The following is an 18,141-nucleotide window of genomic DNA, read 5'->3' as shown; positions in this document are numbered from 1 at the left end:
TTTATTTACAGCAATTCTTAAAGAATTATCATCTTTATTTCACATTTACTGAATATGGGAGCTAATTATAGTATTTTGGAGGCCTTATACATTTAAATATTCTAAATTAATTTTTTAAGTTGTCTTAACTCTTTTGAACTTTAACCTTGATCTAATTCTTTAAACTTCCCAATATCTGGACCTCTGACAATTATTAAGAGTGTGTTTGCTGAGGCAAAATAGCCATCTTGAATAAAACAATGAAAAGAAGCCTTTTTCTAAAAAAAAAAAAAAATTTTTAATTAAAAAAAAAAGTTGATGCAATTTCCAGATATGGTTGTTTTGAACTGTGTAGTTTTGATGACACCTAAATAAGTCTTAGTCAAGCAAGACTTTAGAGAACAATTTGTAATTGTTTTCTTTATCATAATCATTTCAAAACAAGGCTTGATTCACCTTCAGTGGATCAACAATTTGGAAAAGGTTTCTAGGTTATTAATCTCTTGGCACAAATGTAAATGTATACATGAATGTCCCAGGAAGAATAAAAAATGACGCCCACAAAGTTTTCTAATATCAAAATATAGCAATTTATTCAAGACACTGAATATGATCTGTTGATTCTCTCCTTGAAACAAATGCGTTACGACACACGAGGTGATTTTTAAGTGTGTGGGTGAGTAGGGGGTGGTGGGGGAACAAAACGGGTTGATGTTGACTTTAAACTGAACCTGGGAAATGCTGACGGAGAACCGAGTCTGGCTGCAAGTCTGACACAGACAATAAAAACTGCACAAGCCAGAATTCAAAAACTTCAGTGAGTGGCTGAAAACATCTCTGCATTTGACAAGAAACACAATTATTTTTTTTTTAAAAAGGCAAAACAAAGATTTTTTTAAAAGAAAAGATAACAAGAAACAAAAAGCAGACCCTTACGTTGGACAAAGTGCACGTCACTTGGCTCTGAAATGATCTTTTTTTTTTTTTTAAAGACAAATCAAAAGTAAAGTCCTACAATGTAGCATGGGGTTAGTGCGTGTTCAACCCTGTCATGTTAGGCCCCTTTTTTGTCCCCCCATGGGACCAATCCAATGCTTCCTAGGTGAAAGATGCAGTACTCTTTCTCACACTGAGCTCAGGCATAGGCCCTCCAACACGGCTCTTCATCTTTCCAAACCCAGTTGAAGACAGTCAGTGAAGGATAGATTTAGTATGCTCACAGAATTAGGGTATTTGGTCACTAAGTCATTAAGTACTTCTGTTTCTCATGATTTTTAAGAACTGTAAACAAAGTTAATTGTAAAAGAAAACAAACTGTCCTTTGTATAGTATAAAGATGACTCCACCGTCTCATTGGCAGTAGGGCAGACATCTTGAGTAAGTAGTTACTCGACAAAATATTTGCTGAATGGATGAACAAAATGAATTTTGTTGTTGTTGGGGTTTTTTTCCGATGGGGCTGATGGATTGATGTGGGATCATCCACACTCTTATCTGGTCCCTGGCGAACCAGTGGCATGCTTTGGAAAGAAAGATGGCGAGGACGAAGGGTTCCATCTGAAGCCTGGAGCAAGTTTTCTTCCTTCTGTGAAGCTAACGTAGCCTCCTTAGCACAGTGCTCTAATTGGATGTGATCATGCAAACAGGATTCAAATTTACCAAGAGGTAAAATGAAAATACTTCAGCAAGACCCTGGCTGCCCACATTAATATTTAGATTGTCTAACGGGTTTCTTTTTACCAGCTTCCTCGCCTCCGGTGATGGCGGCTGGTCGCTGGTGGTAAGCATTAAAAATGGGGCCACTACCTTCTGACAACATTCTCTCAGATATCTTGAGGCTGTTTCATCTGTACAGTGATTTACTTTGAGGGGACGGGTGAGTGTGGGGCAAGCAGATAGAGGAGGAAAGATGGCACTAACTACGCTGTTCCGCAAATCTACCTAGACAGCAAGGTAGGTGTCCTGTTATTTTAAAATGGATGAATTGGGCCCACTGTCTTCTAAGAAGGGAATGGTGAAACCTCTAGCTTGGCTTTGTTTTAAGTGCCTGGGGAACAAGTAGCTGAAAAAAAAATACTCTGATCAGAAGCAGAGCACTTCATTGGTCCTCTAGAGGACAGATCTTGGATAATTCAAATACCCCAGCGGTATCTTGTTAATCATCCTGGAACAATTAATAAAACAAAACAAAACAAAACAAAAAAAACCATGCAAACAGTTTTGGTAACTGCTTCAATTCTGTTCCAAAATACTGCTGGAAGCTCTTCTCATTTCACAGAGACTGGCTTCCCTTTCCACAGAGGACAATCCATTTTCTCAAGAATACCCCAGATCATCCCTGGAACATGCACCCAAGCTGGAATCTGTCTGTTATCAGCAGCCCACAGGGGCCCCAATGACCAGACCAACCCACTGATCCCTTCTTAGGCTTGCAGTAAAATGCATGATTTAAAAGAGAGCCTCTTCTCTTTCTCTCACAAGTATTTTCCCCTATTGCTAATCTTAAAAATAGGCCAGTGTAGGGTTTTGAAAAAATAGTGCAAAAGATCACCTGATCACAATAATATGGAGCTCCGCTAGGAACACAAAGAAATTACTATTTTAAAAACAATCGTAAAAAGATTTATTATTCAAACAAACATTCTCCCCATTTTCTCATCAGGGAAAGTAATTATAAAGAGCGGCAGAAATTATTAATAATATCCTACCTACATATTTCATCCTCAGGAAGGAAAAATCTTCCTCACATTTATTTCGGTTATTCTCTAAAGTCTGATCTCGGAGCCTTTTAAAGTCTACTCTGTGATGACTAGCCAATGGTAATCTCTAGAATGGTGATGATACCAAAAAAGCTGTGTCTGTTGTTGCAGGAGAAAAAAAAAAGGAATGAAGAATAGTTGAAATCATGCCTTTGGGGGTAGGTTTTAATGGCACCTTCAACATCTTATGAGTCTGGAAATTCCTGTTGAGACCTAGTGCCTATCGCCTGTCATTTACTTACTGTCATAAGCTACTAAGGTGAATCTAAAGCTTGAAAAATGAAATACTGCACTTAGAAACAAGGGTTTGGATTTTTTTTTTAACACACGCTGCAAACAAGCTGATGTGTTAATAAAATAACTCACACAGTAAGTAGGGGAGAGAAGGTTGATTATCTGCTCAACCACATTTTTTCTATAGCATTTCATGAGGCAAAGAGGAAAAGGGATACTGCATCTTTGTAGTACTTCCAGCTCTGTCTGTGTCTTTTACATGAATCACACAAATCTGCTCATGTCTGGTGGTAATTTTCAGTTTCTAAAATCCCTTAACATAAAAAATATTTTTTTCCAAAAATACTCCGGGTTCTTTCTTTTATAAGTCATCTTTCTCCTGTAAAAAGCTCCCCTAGCCCTCTACTCTCACATAAAGCACTTAATAGGCAATTTATTGAAAGTGCCCCCTTAGATGCTAAGGTCTAAAGCGTGGGAGGGCTAAAAGAAAGCGAGAAGGGGCACATGAAGACATGAAGAGATGAAGGTGGGCATGATAAGTGAGAAGGAGGGAAAGGAGGAAAACGAGGAGGGGGAGGAGAAAAGCTGTCTTTTAGAAATTTTGTCATGTCTATCAGGCTGCATTTACTGTGGGCTTACTGCACAAAGAAAAAAAGAATAGAAAACCAAAAAGGAAATTAAAAAAAAAAAGAGGAACAAAAGAGAATAGGGGAGGAGGGGAAATCTGAGTTCCAATCAAAGCCTGTAGGTGCCCAGGCTGTAATATTCCAGCTGATAGAAAAACCATTGAACAAAAAGAATTCTAGAAAATAGAAAGTGTCGAGATTACAAAGTCGCGCATTTCATCAGTACAAACTGGTCTCTGAACGTCCTTTGGGAAAGCAACTGTAGTGTCCAAATTGGAAGGAAAAAAAAAACACCACAAGGAGGAGGAATTTTTTTCCCTTTTGGTTTATCACAGCATTTTGCTTTTTTTTGTTTTGTTTTTGTTTTTGGCACAGCTTTCATGGTTTTGTTTTTTATTTTTTGTTTTTTTCCCAGCCATCAGAATGAGTTCTCAGATGCAAACCCAACAGTTGCAGTGTCTAGCTGGTGGCTTCATGCTTCCAAGGCTGAATGTTCCAGGTGGAAACCATCCTTTCCCCTGTGATATGACTCTGCGTGTGTGTGTGTGTGTGTGTGTGTGTGTGTGTGTGTGTGTGTGTGTGTGTGTGTGTGTGTTACTCCTTGATGAAGATTACAGAAAAAATACTAGACTCCTGTGGCCAGGGAGAGTTGTTGTCATTGTACACTCTAACGTAAGTCAAGTTCGTACAGTTTGGAGCTGTTAGAATTGTTTTTGAAGAGTGCTGCTACCCCACACATTCACTGCTGGTCCATTTAAAAATTTTTCTATAGGTTTTTTTGCCTTTACTTCCGCAGATCTAGAACACAAACCTAGAAAGAAAGAGAAATGTCGTTATTGTGAGAGGCTGTGAATTCACTGTATTCAATGATGCCATTTCTTTGACCCATAAATTCAGTTATACATATATATATATGTATATATATATTTATATCTGCATAAATACATTTGTATTTATTTATATGAATATATAGATATGTATCTGGCCTCCAACACTTCCTAGCTATGTGAACCTGGCAACTCACTTAATCCCGTTTGCATCAGTTCTTGTTCCATTCTCTCTCTCTGTCTCTGTCTCTGTCTCTCTCTGTCTCTCTCTCTCACTCTCTCTGTCTCTCTCTGTCTCTGACTCTCTCTGTCTCTCTCTGTGTCTCTCTCTCACTCTCTCTCTGTCTCTGACTCTCTCTATCTCTCTCTGTGTCTCTCTCTCTTTCTCCCCCCCCCCTTAGCCCCCCCAATGGAATTACAGAGAGTCAGAAGATGTTGTTGAAATCACTAAACAACAACAATTTATTTTATCCAGAAAATAATGGGGAACAATTTAAAAAAAATTTTATTTATCTTTAGAATATTTTCCCATGGTTACATGATTTATATTCCCTCCACCCTCCTGCAGCTGACAAGCAATTCCACTGCTTTATATAAGTCTTATTACTCAAAACTTATTTCCATATTATTCATAACAGGAAACTCCTAAAAGTCTGTGAATAGGAGAGTGGTAGGGTTAGATCTGTGTCTCAGCAAGATCCGTTTGCAGGTGTGAAGACAATGGATGGGAGAGGAGAGGATGGAAGCAAGGAGATCAATTGCAGGAATTAATTAATTAATAAATTCCATAGATCCGGGAAAGGGACAGATAACATCATCATTAACACAAAGGTCTATACATCATGGAAGTTCGGCACAAGATCCTGAATATTCTGTAAGTAATTGGTTGGGTTACTCATACCCCTGACTCTGCCGACCCTTATCACTTCTCGACATTTCCCAAGATCTAGGACCGCATCACCTTGATGATCTCCATGAAAGTGGATCCCAACTCCACTACTGTTAATCGAGCAGTCTTTTGGAGTTGGTGTGGTCATCTCCAGATGGCCAATCCACATTGGAGAATAAACCCTAGCTCTGTAATTTATTTATAGACTTAAAATTTTTTAAATTTACATATATAATTTATAATTATTTAATATATTTTAGATAGGATTTATATAATTTATAATTTATTTATGACTAAGGTATTTTTGGTTCATTCTTTTACTTCTCAGGGCCTCAGCTTCCTCGTTTGTAAAATGAGGTAATTGGACTTAGATGGTCTCTAAGGTCTTGTCTGGTTTAAAATCTACGATCCTTCTGATGATAGTTGTTCAGTTGTTTTCAATCATGTCTGACTCTTCATGACCCCATTTGGTATTTTCTTGGCAAAGATGCTGGAGTGGCTTGCCATTTCCTTTTCTAGCTCATTTGACAGATAAGGAAACTGAGGCAAACAGGGATTAAGTGACTTGCTCAAGGTCACACAGCTAGTAAATGTCTAAGATCAGATTTGAACTTGGAAGAATGTGATGAATCTCTGAAAACTTGGAGGTGGGGGGCGGGGTGTCTGGGGAGAGGAAGACTTAAAAAAAAATCTCTTGCCTTCCATATTGGAATCAATACTATGTATTGGTTCTAAGGCAGAAGAGCAGTAAGGGCTGGGCAATGGGAGTTTAGTGACTTGCCCAGGGTCAAATATATAGGAGGTGTCATGGAGTTCAGATATGAATCCATGACCTCCTATCTCTAGACCTGGGGGAGAATTTGTTTCATTTGTTTATTTATTTTTTGCATGTGTTCTCGTTCTCTCTCTCTCTCTCTCTCTCTCTCTCTCTCTCTCTCTCTCTCTCTCTCTCTCTCTCTCTCTCTTTCTTCTTTCTTTCTTTCTTTCTTTCTTTCTTTCTTTCTTTCTTTCTTTCTTTCTTTCTTTCTTTCTTTCTTTCTTTCTTTCTTTCTTTCTTTCTTTCTTTCTTTCTTTCTTTCTTTCTTTCTTTCTTTCTTTCTTTCTTTCTTCATGTTTCCATGATTCATTTTCTTTCCCACCCTTCCCAAAGCCAACAAGCAATTCTGTTGGGTTGTACAAAAGTTATCACAATACCTATTTCCATAGTATTCATTTTTGTTATAGAGTGAATTTAAAAAACCTAAACCCCAACTCATACCCATATATACAAGTGATAAGTGATGTCACATATTTTTCTTTTGCGTTTCTTGTTGGGGGGAGAACTTTTAAGAAAAAAAAAAACGGATCTTACCTAAAGTCTTTTTAGGCTCAGTGAGATCTGCCAAATTTTACTTTCCACTGATCTAAGCATTGAGAATTAAGTGTCCCCCTAAATACGTTGATGAGGCAAGAATTAAGTTGAAAGAACCTTTGTTGCATTATACTCAAATCACTGTGTCCGGGACTTGGTATCTTCCCTTGTTTCCCCATTCTATCACTAGGGTCTGCTCATAAGCAAAGCCCCCAAATAGAGAAAACGCTTACAGAGCCATCAGATGCACTTGCTCCGACTTTATCTCCTCTAGCATTCCAGCAGACCTCGAAGATTCCTCCAGTGCCTCTGTAGCTATGGACTAGAGTTCCACTCTGCAAAAAGAAATCAATTTCCACTTAAAAATCCATTCAACACTTAATATATTGTTTTGATGCTTACTATCAAATAATAAACACAGTGGAAGGTTTGCCAAAAGCTAAAATTGGATTTTTTTTTTTCTGGATACAGACAAGCTCAAACAAGTTAATCAACAGTAGCCACAAATGAAATCACTCTATTAAACTGACCTGGAAAGAACAGGAAATACTCTTTGTCTGAGCCAAGGAAATTCTCATTGGATAAGTATTTTGGGATTAATTAACAGGCACATGAAGTATGACATTCTAATATATGAAAAAGGTCAGAAAACTGTGGGTTAATTTTTGGATTTTCTATTAGATAGAAAATGAATTCCTGTAACCTCTATGAATGGTAAACATGTGTCTGCTTTACTAAGCTGGAATAAGATTTGATCTTCCATTTTCAAGATGGAAAATTACTGTTTTTTCTCCTTTATACCTGAAACAAATGCTTTTATTTGGGGTAGGAATTCAGGGATTAAAATACTTTGAACATTTCTTTTTTTTGTGTGTGCTATTGTGCAAATCATTTCTTACAGAAAAGGGATTTAGAATACTTTTTTAAAAAAATGAAACTATAATCAACACAAATTCAAGATGGAAGTTTATAAATGGAAAGGTCAATTTTCCCATGAATATTTTCCCTTCTTTCCTTCATCTTTCATTTAAAAAGCATAACCAATTCCAAGTATTGGTTCAAAGGCAGAAGAGCAGTAAAGGGTAGGCAATGGGGGTTAAGTGACTTACCCAGAGTCATACAGCTAAGAAGTGTATGAGTCCAGAGTCGAACCCATAAGCTTTTGCCTCTAGCCTGGCACTCTTTCTGCTGAACCACTTAGCTGACCCTCACTGAATACTTAAAAAAAATAAAGTGTTTCCATTATGTTTTTCATACAATATAATTTAAGACACAAAACTCTATCCTGTCCCTTATTTGCTTTATAGACTGATAAAAGAGAATTATGTATTTATGAATTTCTTGTGGCAAAATTGTAACCCTTGGATGTCATTCCCCTGCCACTTAGCATGCTTCTAAAATCTTTTCAAGTAGATGTTGGTTATTGTTCTTCCATTCATTCACCAAACATTCTGAGTGCCTGGGTTCAAGGAATTATGGTCTAATAGGGAGAAGTGACAAGCACAGGAAAAAAACTCCAGCATGTATGTGAAATAAAGATGGATAAAAATAAAATGTATGGACACAAGAAAGGGAGAGGTATGAGAGTTTGCTAGAAAAGCATACTCATTTTTGTGAGGATCAAAAAAATCTTCCTTTAGGAGAAGGCATCCGGGTTGGGTTCAGAAGCATGATGTATTTTCCCAACATGGCTATTAGTTTTTTATTCATCAATAAAGCCAAAAACAATTAAGAAGATATTCTAGAGCAGAAAGGTTAGGTTTGGGGATTATCTTCTAAATTTAGGATTATCCAAGATTCTAGGTAGAATCATGAGGTGATCTATTAACTCTTCTGTGTGTTTGCTTTCTTTCACACATAGTTTTAAAATCTGTAAATCTTGAGAGAGAATTGTGGCATGTTTTGGGGAAAACAGTCTCACACAGTGCATTTTAGTATACAGCTTTCATCCAGGAAATATATTTTGCATAAGATCATTGGATAAAGTTTTTTTTTTCATTCTTTAAACAATTTTTTTATGCTTTTAGTCGTTTCACATTTTAAATTATTTGCTGGGGTTAAAAGAGTTTCCAGAGCACTTAACTACTCATGCCATCTGCCATCGTGGACAGAGGATACGCCAACGATCATTTCCAACCCCCAAAAGGTGTTTGGTTGTGTGTTTTGTGGGTCAACAGTTATGAATTAGGTTTCGTTTTCTGGACAGATTTCCATGGTGAAAGTCATGAGATTACCCCAATATTCCAGAAGTCATGTAATTACCTGAGTATTCCAGATGTGGACACATTTGTCAAAAGAACCACTAGCCAAGTATTTTCCATCAGGGCTAAATGCTACACTGTAGACAGGTTCTTGATGCTTGGTCAGTGTATGGATGCAAACTCCCCGTTCAACATCCCACAGCCTGACAGTAGAATCAAATGATGCACTAGGGAAATATGTTAAAAAAAAAAAAAAAAGAAATTTAATGCCGTCATTCAAACCTTTTTTTTTTGTCCTTTAGCTCAGTAAACCAGATTACACATTTTATTTGGGGGTCTATTTTGAAAGCCTAGAAATCGAGTATTTGTCATAGCAGCATGTCTCAAAAAACAGCGTTCTTGAGCTCTTATTGAGTAATTTTCCATCACATGATCCCATTTGGAGTTTTCTTGGCAAAGACGCTGGAGTGGTTTGCCACTTCCTTCTCCTAATCATTTTACAGATTAGGAAACGGAGGCAAATGGGATGAAGTGACTTGCCCAGGGTCACCCGGATTTTATGTTGCCCAGGCTTGCCACTCTCTCCACTGGGCCACCGGGATGCCACATTTATAAAATGGATACACAGACCCATCGTTTCAGAATCATACCGAGGAAACTGAGACAATTGGGGCAATTGTGATCAAAAGCAAGGCAAGGGGGGCAGACGAGGTCTCGACACACGGAAATGAGGGAGGCTGAAGAAAGAGGAATTCGGGCAGCTTATTAGAGGTTTATAAATGATAAGGGACTGGATGGGGTGGAGTGAAATGACTGCTGAGCGTCAGGGACAGGGAAGGCCCCAAAGCAGTCGTGGGGAAGAAGGGGCACCCCACTTCTTTCCTTGGGTCCAGCTAGGCGTGGCAGGGTGGCCAGAGAAAGGAGCAGCCGGCTCTGAAAAGGGGCCGCGGTGCGGCATCTTCAGGAGGAAACTGCTCTAGAGGAAGAGAGGTTGGGGAACGGAGGAGGGTTCCAGAGCAGAGAACAGAGGGGGACCGGGACCAACGAGGGGAGGCTGGGCGAAATGGGAGAATAATGATGAGGATAACGAGGAGCAGCCTATTTACGGAGGTTCCAGGCTCGGACAGGGCTGGACCCCGCTGGCCCAACTTCTTAGGATGCTGCTTCAAAGAGGTAGTGCAAGGATGCGAGAGGAGCAGCTTTGCAAGGCCCTTTGAACCCTTCAAGCCGGGGGATAATGGGTGCTCATCATTCGCTCCGTTCCACTCCTCTTCGGCTGAATCCTGACCGGGGGATTCACAGGAAGGAGGGCGAGCTCAGCCGGGAGGCAGGAAGCCGGTGAAGGCTGGATTTGAGAGGAGAATAGTACCCTGGAAGCGTGAGAGGAGGAGGAGGAGGAGGGGGAGGGGGGCGTGTGTTCAGGGAGGCTTGGAATGGGTACGAGAGAATAAAGGAGAACTTGGAATGTTATTCCTGTCCTCAGAGCCGGGCTCTAAGTAGGGGGCTAATTTGGGAGCTCAAGAGAGTCCAGGAAGGTTGTGGACGGGAGCAATGATCTGGGGTGTACTTGAGGGAGATTACAGAGAACGAAGTGGGGCAGCCGGGTGGCGCAGAGGATAGCGTCTAGACTGGAGTTGGGAGAATCGGGGCTCAAATCTGATCTCTCTTCCTAGCTGCCTGACGCTGGGAACGTCACTTAGCCCCAGTTGGACTTTGCTGCTCTTTGAAACTAAGATAAGTAAGGGTGTGGTGGGGGTAAAGAGGGAGAGAAGGAGATGAAGAGGAGAGAAGGGAGGGAGGACACACACCTACACACAGCCAGAGACTGAGACCGAGAAGGAGAAAGGGGAGAGGGAGACAGACAGACACAGAGCCAGAAACAGAGAGAAAGGGGCAGGGGGAGACAGAGACATAGAGAGAGAAGCAGGGGGGAGAGACACACAGACAGACAGACAGACAGACAGAGGCAGAGATTGAGGAGAAAGGGGTGAGGGGGAGAGAGAGGGACAGAGAAAAAGGGGTGGGGGAGAGAGAGAAAAGGAGACGGGGGGAGACAGAAAGAGAGACAGAGACTGAGAAGGAAAAAGAGGTGAGGGAGGGGGGTGAAGGGAAGGAGGGATGTAGAGAAAGAGACAGACAGTGACAGAGACACAGAAAGAGAAAGCAAGAGGGAAAGAGGAGCTAGAGAGGGAGAGCAAGACTAGAGAGACAGAGACAGAGAGAGGAAAAAAAAACAGGAGGAAGACATGGGCAGCGGGCAGAGGGCTCCTAGAAAATCTCAGCAAAGACGTAATTGGGGGGTGGAGGGGGTGGGAGGAGGGTTTTGCAAAGGATGGACAAATGGAAGACTCATGAGGAAAGCAAATTTTGCCTGACTCAGGAACTGATTGCCTAGTAGGGGGGATGTGTGAGAGAAAAGGATGAACTGAAGATGGTATGAGGTTTCAGTGCCTGAGTGATGGGGAAATGATGAAGCTATCAACGGAAATGGGGAAAGCAGGAAAGAATTCTCTTTTAGCTAGGTTAATTTTGGTTAGGTAAATAATTCTCTTTTCAAAGGAGCTGCTCAGCAGAGCACTGAAAAGGTAGGTTGGCACCAGTGGGAAAATGGTTAAACAAATGGTGGCATATGAATATTAGGAATATTATTGTAAGAAATCATAACTTAACGCTGTGAACCTCTAATGGCCAAGTATGGCCTCAAAGAAGAGCTAAGAGCACGCACTTCTCCTAGCTTCTTGGAAGAGGTGGGGCACTGTGAAGTGAAGACTGACTACGTTGTTATACTTTTTTGACATTTTGGTTAGTTTTGCTGAACCATTTCCTCCCACCCCAGTCCTTTAAAATCTTTGAGTTGTTTTTTTTTTTAATTAAAATCTTTCTTGATGGCCATCTGGGAGAGAGGAGGAGAGATTTTTTTCTTTTTGAAAATGCAGGTGTTGTGAAAACAAAAGCTATAATTAAAATTTATTTTAAAAAAAGAAAAGACGTGGGTTTGGGACAGAGCAGATTCGGCCTGGGAATCATCCTAACTGACTGAAGATAATGATATCACCAAGCGGTCCAGTGTGCAGGGAGAGGAGGGCCAAGGACAGTCTCAGGTAATGCCTCCCTTTCAGCAGTGAGAACAGGAAGACTTCCTCCTTGTCTCCGCCTCTCTCCACCCCTGCCTCTGAGAGCACCATAATAGGTTATAAACTTGTTAAAGCTAGTTAACACTGTCTTTTTTTGTCTATTTTTGTCTCTGGCACAGCTCAAACACGCTACACCGCACGTAGCTCGTGACTATTGCATAAATGAATGAAAACAAGAGTCAGAGGAAAACCAAGATGCTGTCATGTCAGAGAAGCTAGGGGAGGAGAAATGAATTTGGAAAGGAGCGGGCATCTAATATCGAGACATGGTAAGACCCTAAAGGCCACGTGCCCTGAATCTCCAAAAAATAGATGAATTATACAAAGGGCTTTTTATTGTTTTCTGGTTTCCTGAAAGTGACAGAGAAGCAGCATGATATGTAGAGAGAAAGTAAGCCTTTCTGTGGCCAACTAGGTGAGAGTCCCAGTCCTAGAGTCAGAAAGACCTGGGTTCAAATCTGATCTCAGGCATTTACTAGTTGTGTGACTTTGGGCACCTTGTTTGCCTCAGTTTTCCTCATCTGCAAAATGAGCCAGAGAAGGAAATGGCAAACCACTCCAGTATCTTTGCCAAGAAAACCTCTAGAGGGGCTGTGAAGAGCTGAACACAACTGAAATGACTCAATGATAACAATAACAGAATTACATCCAGTTTATAGTATTTTGTTTTGTTACTCAAAGGAGAATTGTCCTCTTTAAAGGTATTTGAGGGGCAGATACATGGCTCAGTGGATTGAGAGCCAAGCCTAGAGATGGGAGGACTTGGGTTCAAATATGGCCTCAGATACTTCCTAGCTGTGTGACCCTGGTCAAGTCACTGTCTGGCCCTTACTGCACTGTTGTCTCGGAACCACTACACAATATCAATTTTAAGACAGAAGGGAAATGTTAAAAAAAAAAGATATTGAAAATATAGAATTCCATATTACTATAAATAAAAAATAAGAGCCAATAATATTTTAACAATAATAAATTACTTCATTTATTATTTATTTTAAAATATATAAATAATAATAAAACAATAATTTTAAAAGGCCAAGAAAGTATGAGTTCAAGTCTTTTCTATAACACATCTGTGGCTTTGTGACTCCAAGCAATTTACTTAACTTCCTAGTTTTTGAGATAAATTCTTTTAAGACAAAAATTTGCTGGGGAAATGCTGGTCTGCACTGGTAGAGAAAATTCGTTTTCTCACCTGGGATTTCCCTACATTTATGAAAAAACAGGCTTGGTCCCTATCTCTCATCTTTATCCTTAAGGTGGAACAGTCCTTTGAAACACCTACATCTAATTTCCCAACTAAAATAGTTCAGTGACCTGCAATTCACTACTTCAAACAGCAGACCATTCTCATTTGGGACAACGCCAATTGTTCTTTATACCGACCCCAAAGTCTTCCCCATCAACTTCCCATTTTTTCCTAGATCTGCCCACTGTGGCACCAAAAGAAGGAAGATCATCCTTCTTCTCTCTATTGGAAAACAGCCATCGGGTTCCCTTTAGAAATCCCCCTTTCTCAAAAAGACCTGTACGAGAATATTCATAGCTGCGCTCTTTGTGGTGGCAAAAAAATGGAAAATGAGGGAATGCCCTTCAATTGGGGAATGGCTGAACAAATTGTGGTATATGTTGGTGATGGAATACTATTGTGTTAAAAGGAATAATAAAGTGGAGGAATTCCATGGAGACTGGCACAACCTCCAGGAAGTGATGCAGAGCGAGAGGAGCAGAACCAGGAGAACATTGTACACAGAGACTGATACATTGTAGCACAATCGAATGTAATGGACTTCTCCATTAGTGGCAATGCAGTGACCCAGGAAAATTCTGAGGGACTTATTAGAAAGAACGTTATCCACATTCAGAGAAAGAACGGTGGGAGTAGAAACACAGAAGAAAAACAACTGCTTGATCACATGGGTCGATGGAGATATAATTGGCGATGTAGACTCTAAATGATCACTCTGGTGCAAGCATTAATAATATGGAAATGGGTTTTGATCAATGACATGTAAAACCCAGTGGAAATGCTCATTGGCTATGGGAGAGGGGTGTTAGGAGGGGAGGGAAAGAACATGAATCATGTACACATGGTAAACTATTCTAAATTAATTAATTAAATTAAAAAGAAAGAAATTCTCCTTTCTCTAAGTTAAATGTCCCCAGGTTCATAGACTCATGTATCCTATAATGGTTCCCAAACCATGAGCCGTCCTTGTTAGCTTCCTTTGTAGACTTTCTAGTTTTTCTATTTTATCATTCATTGTAGGGAACTGCTAACAGAAATTCCTTCTACTACCAATGTGTTAACTTGTCTTTTTCCAGGATTGCATGGGACAACGAGACTAACTGGCATATGGCTCTACAGCTGGTATGTGTTAGATACAACACTTGAACCCCAGCTCTGACTCTTGGCTGGTCATTTATTACTATGTTCTGCCTCTCAATTTCTCCACATCCCTCTTGAAATGTCAAAAGGGAGCACAATCTGGTCAGCAAAAGGATTATTCATTCTATTCCTTTGTCAGTCAGTCAACAAATATTTATTAAGTATCTGCTATGTGTTAGACACAATGGGGCTATAAAAAGACGTAAAACATAGTTTCTGCCTCCAGAAGCTTACGACCTAATGGGATAGGATATTGGAAGGAGGCTCCAGCTATAAACATCTGGTCAATAACTTTTTATGGAGGACCTACTATGTGCCAGGCTCTGTGCTTAAGAGATGGGGGGATATAAAAACTGTCTTTGCCCTCAAGGAATTTAAAATCCAATGGAATAGGATATTGGAAGGGGATTTCATCGATAAATATCTGGTCACTAACTATTTATGGAGCACTTACTATGTGCCAGGCACTGTACTTAGAGATAGGGGATACAAAAGAGGCCAAGGACAGTCTCTACCCTTAAAGTGCTTAAAATCTAACAGAGGAGACAACAAATATATACAAAGAAATCTTTATAAGAAAAATTTATTAAGTACCTACTATATGCAAAGGATACAAAAGAGCAGAAGACTGTGGCTGACTCAATAGATACTATGTTTCCATTAATGAAGTTTAGGACTGTACCTGCTTCTTGATAATCTATGTAATGATAATAAAAATAATAATAGCTAGCATTTATTCATAAAGTATCTCCTGTGTGCCAGGTGCTGTGATAACTTCTTTACAAATATTACTTCATTTGACCCTTAAACCAGCCCTGTGAAGTAGGTGCTATTATTTTACAATGTTTTTTTTTGTTTTTTGTTTGTTGGTTTTTTTTTTTTTTACAGTTGGGGAAATTGAGCAAACAGAAATGAAGTGACTTGTCTGAAGTCACTTAACTAATGAGTGTCTAAGTCTGATGGAATTCATCTCTTCTTGGTTCAGGATCCAGCATTCTTATCTATCATCTGTGCCACCTTGCTTCCTATCTATGTCATAAATGGCAACTTTCAAAACAAGAACATTTGATTAACCAGAATAGTATATTCCTTGACCAAATCACAGAGTAGAATTTTTAAAAAAATTCAACCAATTTCAGTTGTGTTCAACCCTTTGGTGACCCCCACTTGGGTTTTTTGTTGTTGCTGTTGTTGTTTGTCGAAGATACTGGAATGGTTTGTTATTTCCTCCTCTAGCTCATTTTAGAAATGAAGACAGAGAAACAAGGTTACGTGACTTGCCCAGTATCACACAGCTAGTGAGTGTCTTATACCAGATTTGAACTTGGGAAGATGAATCTTTCTGACTCTAGACCTGGCACTCTATCCACTGTGCCACCTAGAAAATGTCTTGACTATTAAATCAAACACAGTTTTTCAGAAAGACCTCCCTCGAATTTGGGGAGCCATTTACCAATCACTCAAATCTGCCATGACAGTTATTTTTGGTTTGAGAGAATCAACTTTCCAACCAAGGAGGACTCACCCTGTTGCTACTGTTTTTCAAAATCATCATTAAAACCAAGATTTGTCACATTTTCTAATGATTTAATACTGGTTTTCCTACCTGTTCCTTACATAGATTCTTTTGGAAGATTTGAGAAACTTCAGAAAAAAAATCACACAGGAGGAGAGGAAAGATTTCAGGTTCTTGGAAAAAGTACTCATTGATCAAATCAAGTGGTATCCATTAAAGTGTAATTCTAGACATCAATCTTTTTAAAAATATTTCCACACTTACTAATTTGTGGAAGTTTTAAAAGTCATTAGACTTTAAGCTCCTTGAGGGCAGGCATTCTTTTTTTTTTTATTTGAATCTCCAGTATTGTTTACTGTTTACTGATTGTGTTGGCAAATGGACAGATTTCAAAATAAAGAGCACCAACCCACAAAATTAAGTTTACATAATACAGGATGCAGGCAGCTAGATGGTGCAGGGGATAGAATGTTGGACCTGGAAAACTGATTTTTATGAGTTCAAATCCAGGCTCAGACACTTCTATAGCTGTCTGAAACATGGGCAAGTCACTAAACTCTGTTGGTCTCAGTTTCCCCATATGTAAAATGAGCTGGAGAAGAGAAATGGCAAACCACTCCAATATCTTTGCCAAGAAAATCCCAAATGGGGACCCAAAGAATCAGATGTGACAAAAATGACTCCCCAACAATAACATGGAATAATCCAGATGTGAATCAGTTGGTCCAGATGCCACAATCATTGGAAACTTAGTTCATTCCTCCTTTGACTTCTATTAAATAAAGGTTCATAAAAAATTAAGCCCCTTCCCCATTTCTGCCACTTAGTATACCGAGAGCTTTTAGTTATTTTTCTAATAGAGACAATTGACCACATTCCTGGTTGTCACTTTCTTGGCAACGAAAAATGGTAATTGGAGGAACTGCTCTAATAGCATTAGACTGAGTTTAAAGTTTGCTTTAAGTTTTACCTTGCTAACATAATATTGGAGGTTGGATTGCTGGTGCCTGGTCCTGTTGGACTCCATTTGATGGTATAGATTTCTTTGCTGTGGGCCTGGAGATCGTGGACACATGTATCTTGTTTCATACTCCAAATCTGTGTCATGCAAATAAAGAAAAATAAAAATCTCTGTAAGCTCCTCTTCCTCTTCCCTTCCCCCTCTTCTCTCTCTCTATTTTTTGGGGGGGGAGGTTTGAGGGGGTGAGGGAGCATGTGATGGAGTGTTAATCACTTTAACTGGCAGTCACATAATTAGATTTTCATTCTATTTGATACCCTGAAAGTTTATCCAATTGTGAAGTTACCCAGGATTCTGCACTGGAGCAAAGTATAAAGATAACACCGTCTAACTCTTTAATTTTATAGATAAGGCTTGCAATGAAGCTACCTGCCAATTTAATAGGCATTATGTTCCCTCATTAGAATGCCTATAGGATATGATACCATTTTCCTAGCCATTGGGTACCAGAATAATGATTGAAATAAATAATATGTATTTTTTGTATATCTTTTTTCTCCTTCAATTTTATTCCCTCTCCCCCTGATAATTACATGTAAAGACAAATTTTCACATTAATTTTCTCCTATTTTGAATACTAAAATCTCTGTCCCTCCTTTCCCCCTCACCTCCCTGAGACAGTAAGCAATTTGACAAAGGTTATATATGTCATATCATAGAAAACATATTTCCATAACAGTTACGTTGGGGAAGAAGACCCCAGAAAGTATTTCTAAAGGCAGTAAAAAGCATTTGAGGTGCTAGGTTCCCCAAAGTAACCTTTTTTTTTTTTTAAGTAATGGAGTCCATTACGCTGAGATAAAAAATGGTACAACTATTGAAATAAAGCTGATTATAACCTGGTATTTGAGAATCTATTGATTACAAGTTAGTTGAAAATGTTCTGTGTTAAATGAAAAATTGGGAAACTGAATAAAGGTATTCAAATTTTATATTAAAATGGGAAATTTCCTTTTAAATGATGACAGTGTGTAGAGGCTGAGAATTCTGCAACACTTGGATTTTCCCCTGAAATTGATATCTATGGATTAGTTTGCTTCCTCATCATCGCCAAAAATTTTTAATAGTAAAATTACCCAAACATAAACCAATCTTATTAGCAAGATGGAAAAATTACAGGAAAAAAGTGAAAGAACAAAAGCACCATTCAAATGCTATAAAAGTACTTATTTCATGTGAGCATCCAGGTGTGTATTTTTTTGAGTGTACAGTTTA

The 18,141-nt window shown here is 39.2% G+C and overlaps 1 protein-coding gene and 1 long non-coding RNA gene across 8 annotated transcripts in view; one reads left to right on the top strand and one right to left on the bottom strand.

Annotated features, from left to right (window-relative positions):
• Positions 1-545: 545 nt before the first annotated feature.
• Positions 546-18,141, bottom strand: part of TBL1X (transducin beta like 1 X-linked) — a 364,349-nt gene continuing 346,753 nt past the window's right edge. For all 6 annotated transcript variants that reach the window (XM_056808017.1, XM_056808015.1, XM_056808018.1 and 3 more), the window contains 4 exons: positions 16,876-17,003; positions 8,928-9,093; positions 6,899-7,000; positions 546-4,409 (listed from right to left, as the gene is read on the bottom strand). In XM_056808017.1, the coding sequence (XP_056663995.1) occupies positions 4,383-4,409; positions 6,899-7,000; positions 8,928-9,093; positions 16,876-17,003 (423 nt within the window). In that variant the 3' untranslated portion in view covers positions 546-4,382. The remainder of the gene's footprint in view (positions 4,410-6,898; positions 7,001-8,927; positions 9,094-16,875; positions 17,004-18,141) is intronic.
• Positions 10,300-17,047, top strand: LOC130455899 (uncharacterized). Of its 2 annotated transcripts, none has more exons than XR_008914154.1 (4): positions 10,300-11,451; positions 12,120-12,269; positions 14,326-14,371; positions 15,278-17,047. It is a non-coding gene; the product is annotated as an uncharacterized LOC130455899 (long non-coding RNA). The 2 variants fall into 2 exon arrangements; XR_008914155.1 differs by having other exon boundaries at positions 10,300-11,967.

This window comes from Monodelphis domestica, chromosome 8 (genome assembly GCF_027887165.1).
Source record: "Monodelphis domestica isolate mMonDom1 chromosome 8, mMonDom1.pri, whole genome shotgun sequence".
Lineage (NCBI taxonomy): Eukaryota > Metazoa > Chordata > Mammalia > Didelphimorphia > Didelphidae > Monodelphis > Monodelphis domestica.
The sequence above is the reverse complement of the archived record's forward strand: the minus strand, read 5'-3'. Positions and strand labels throughout refer to the sequence as shown.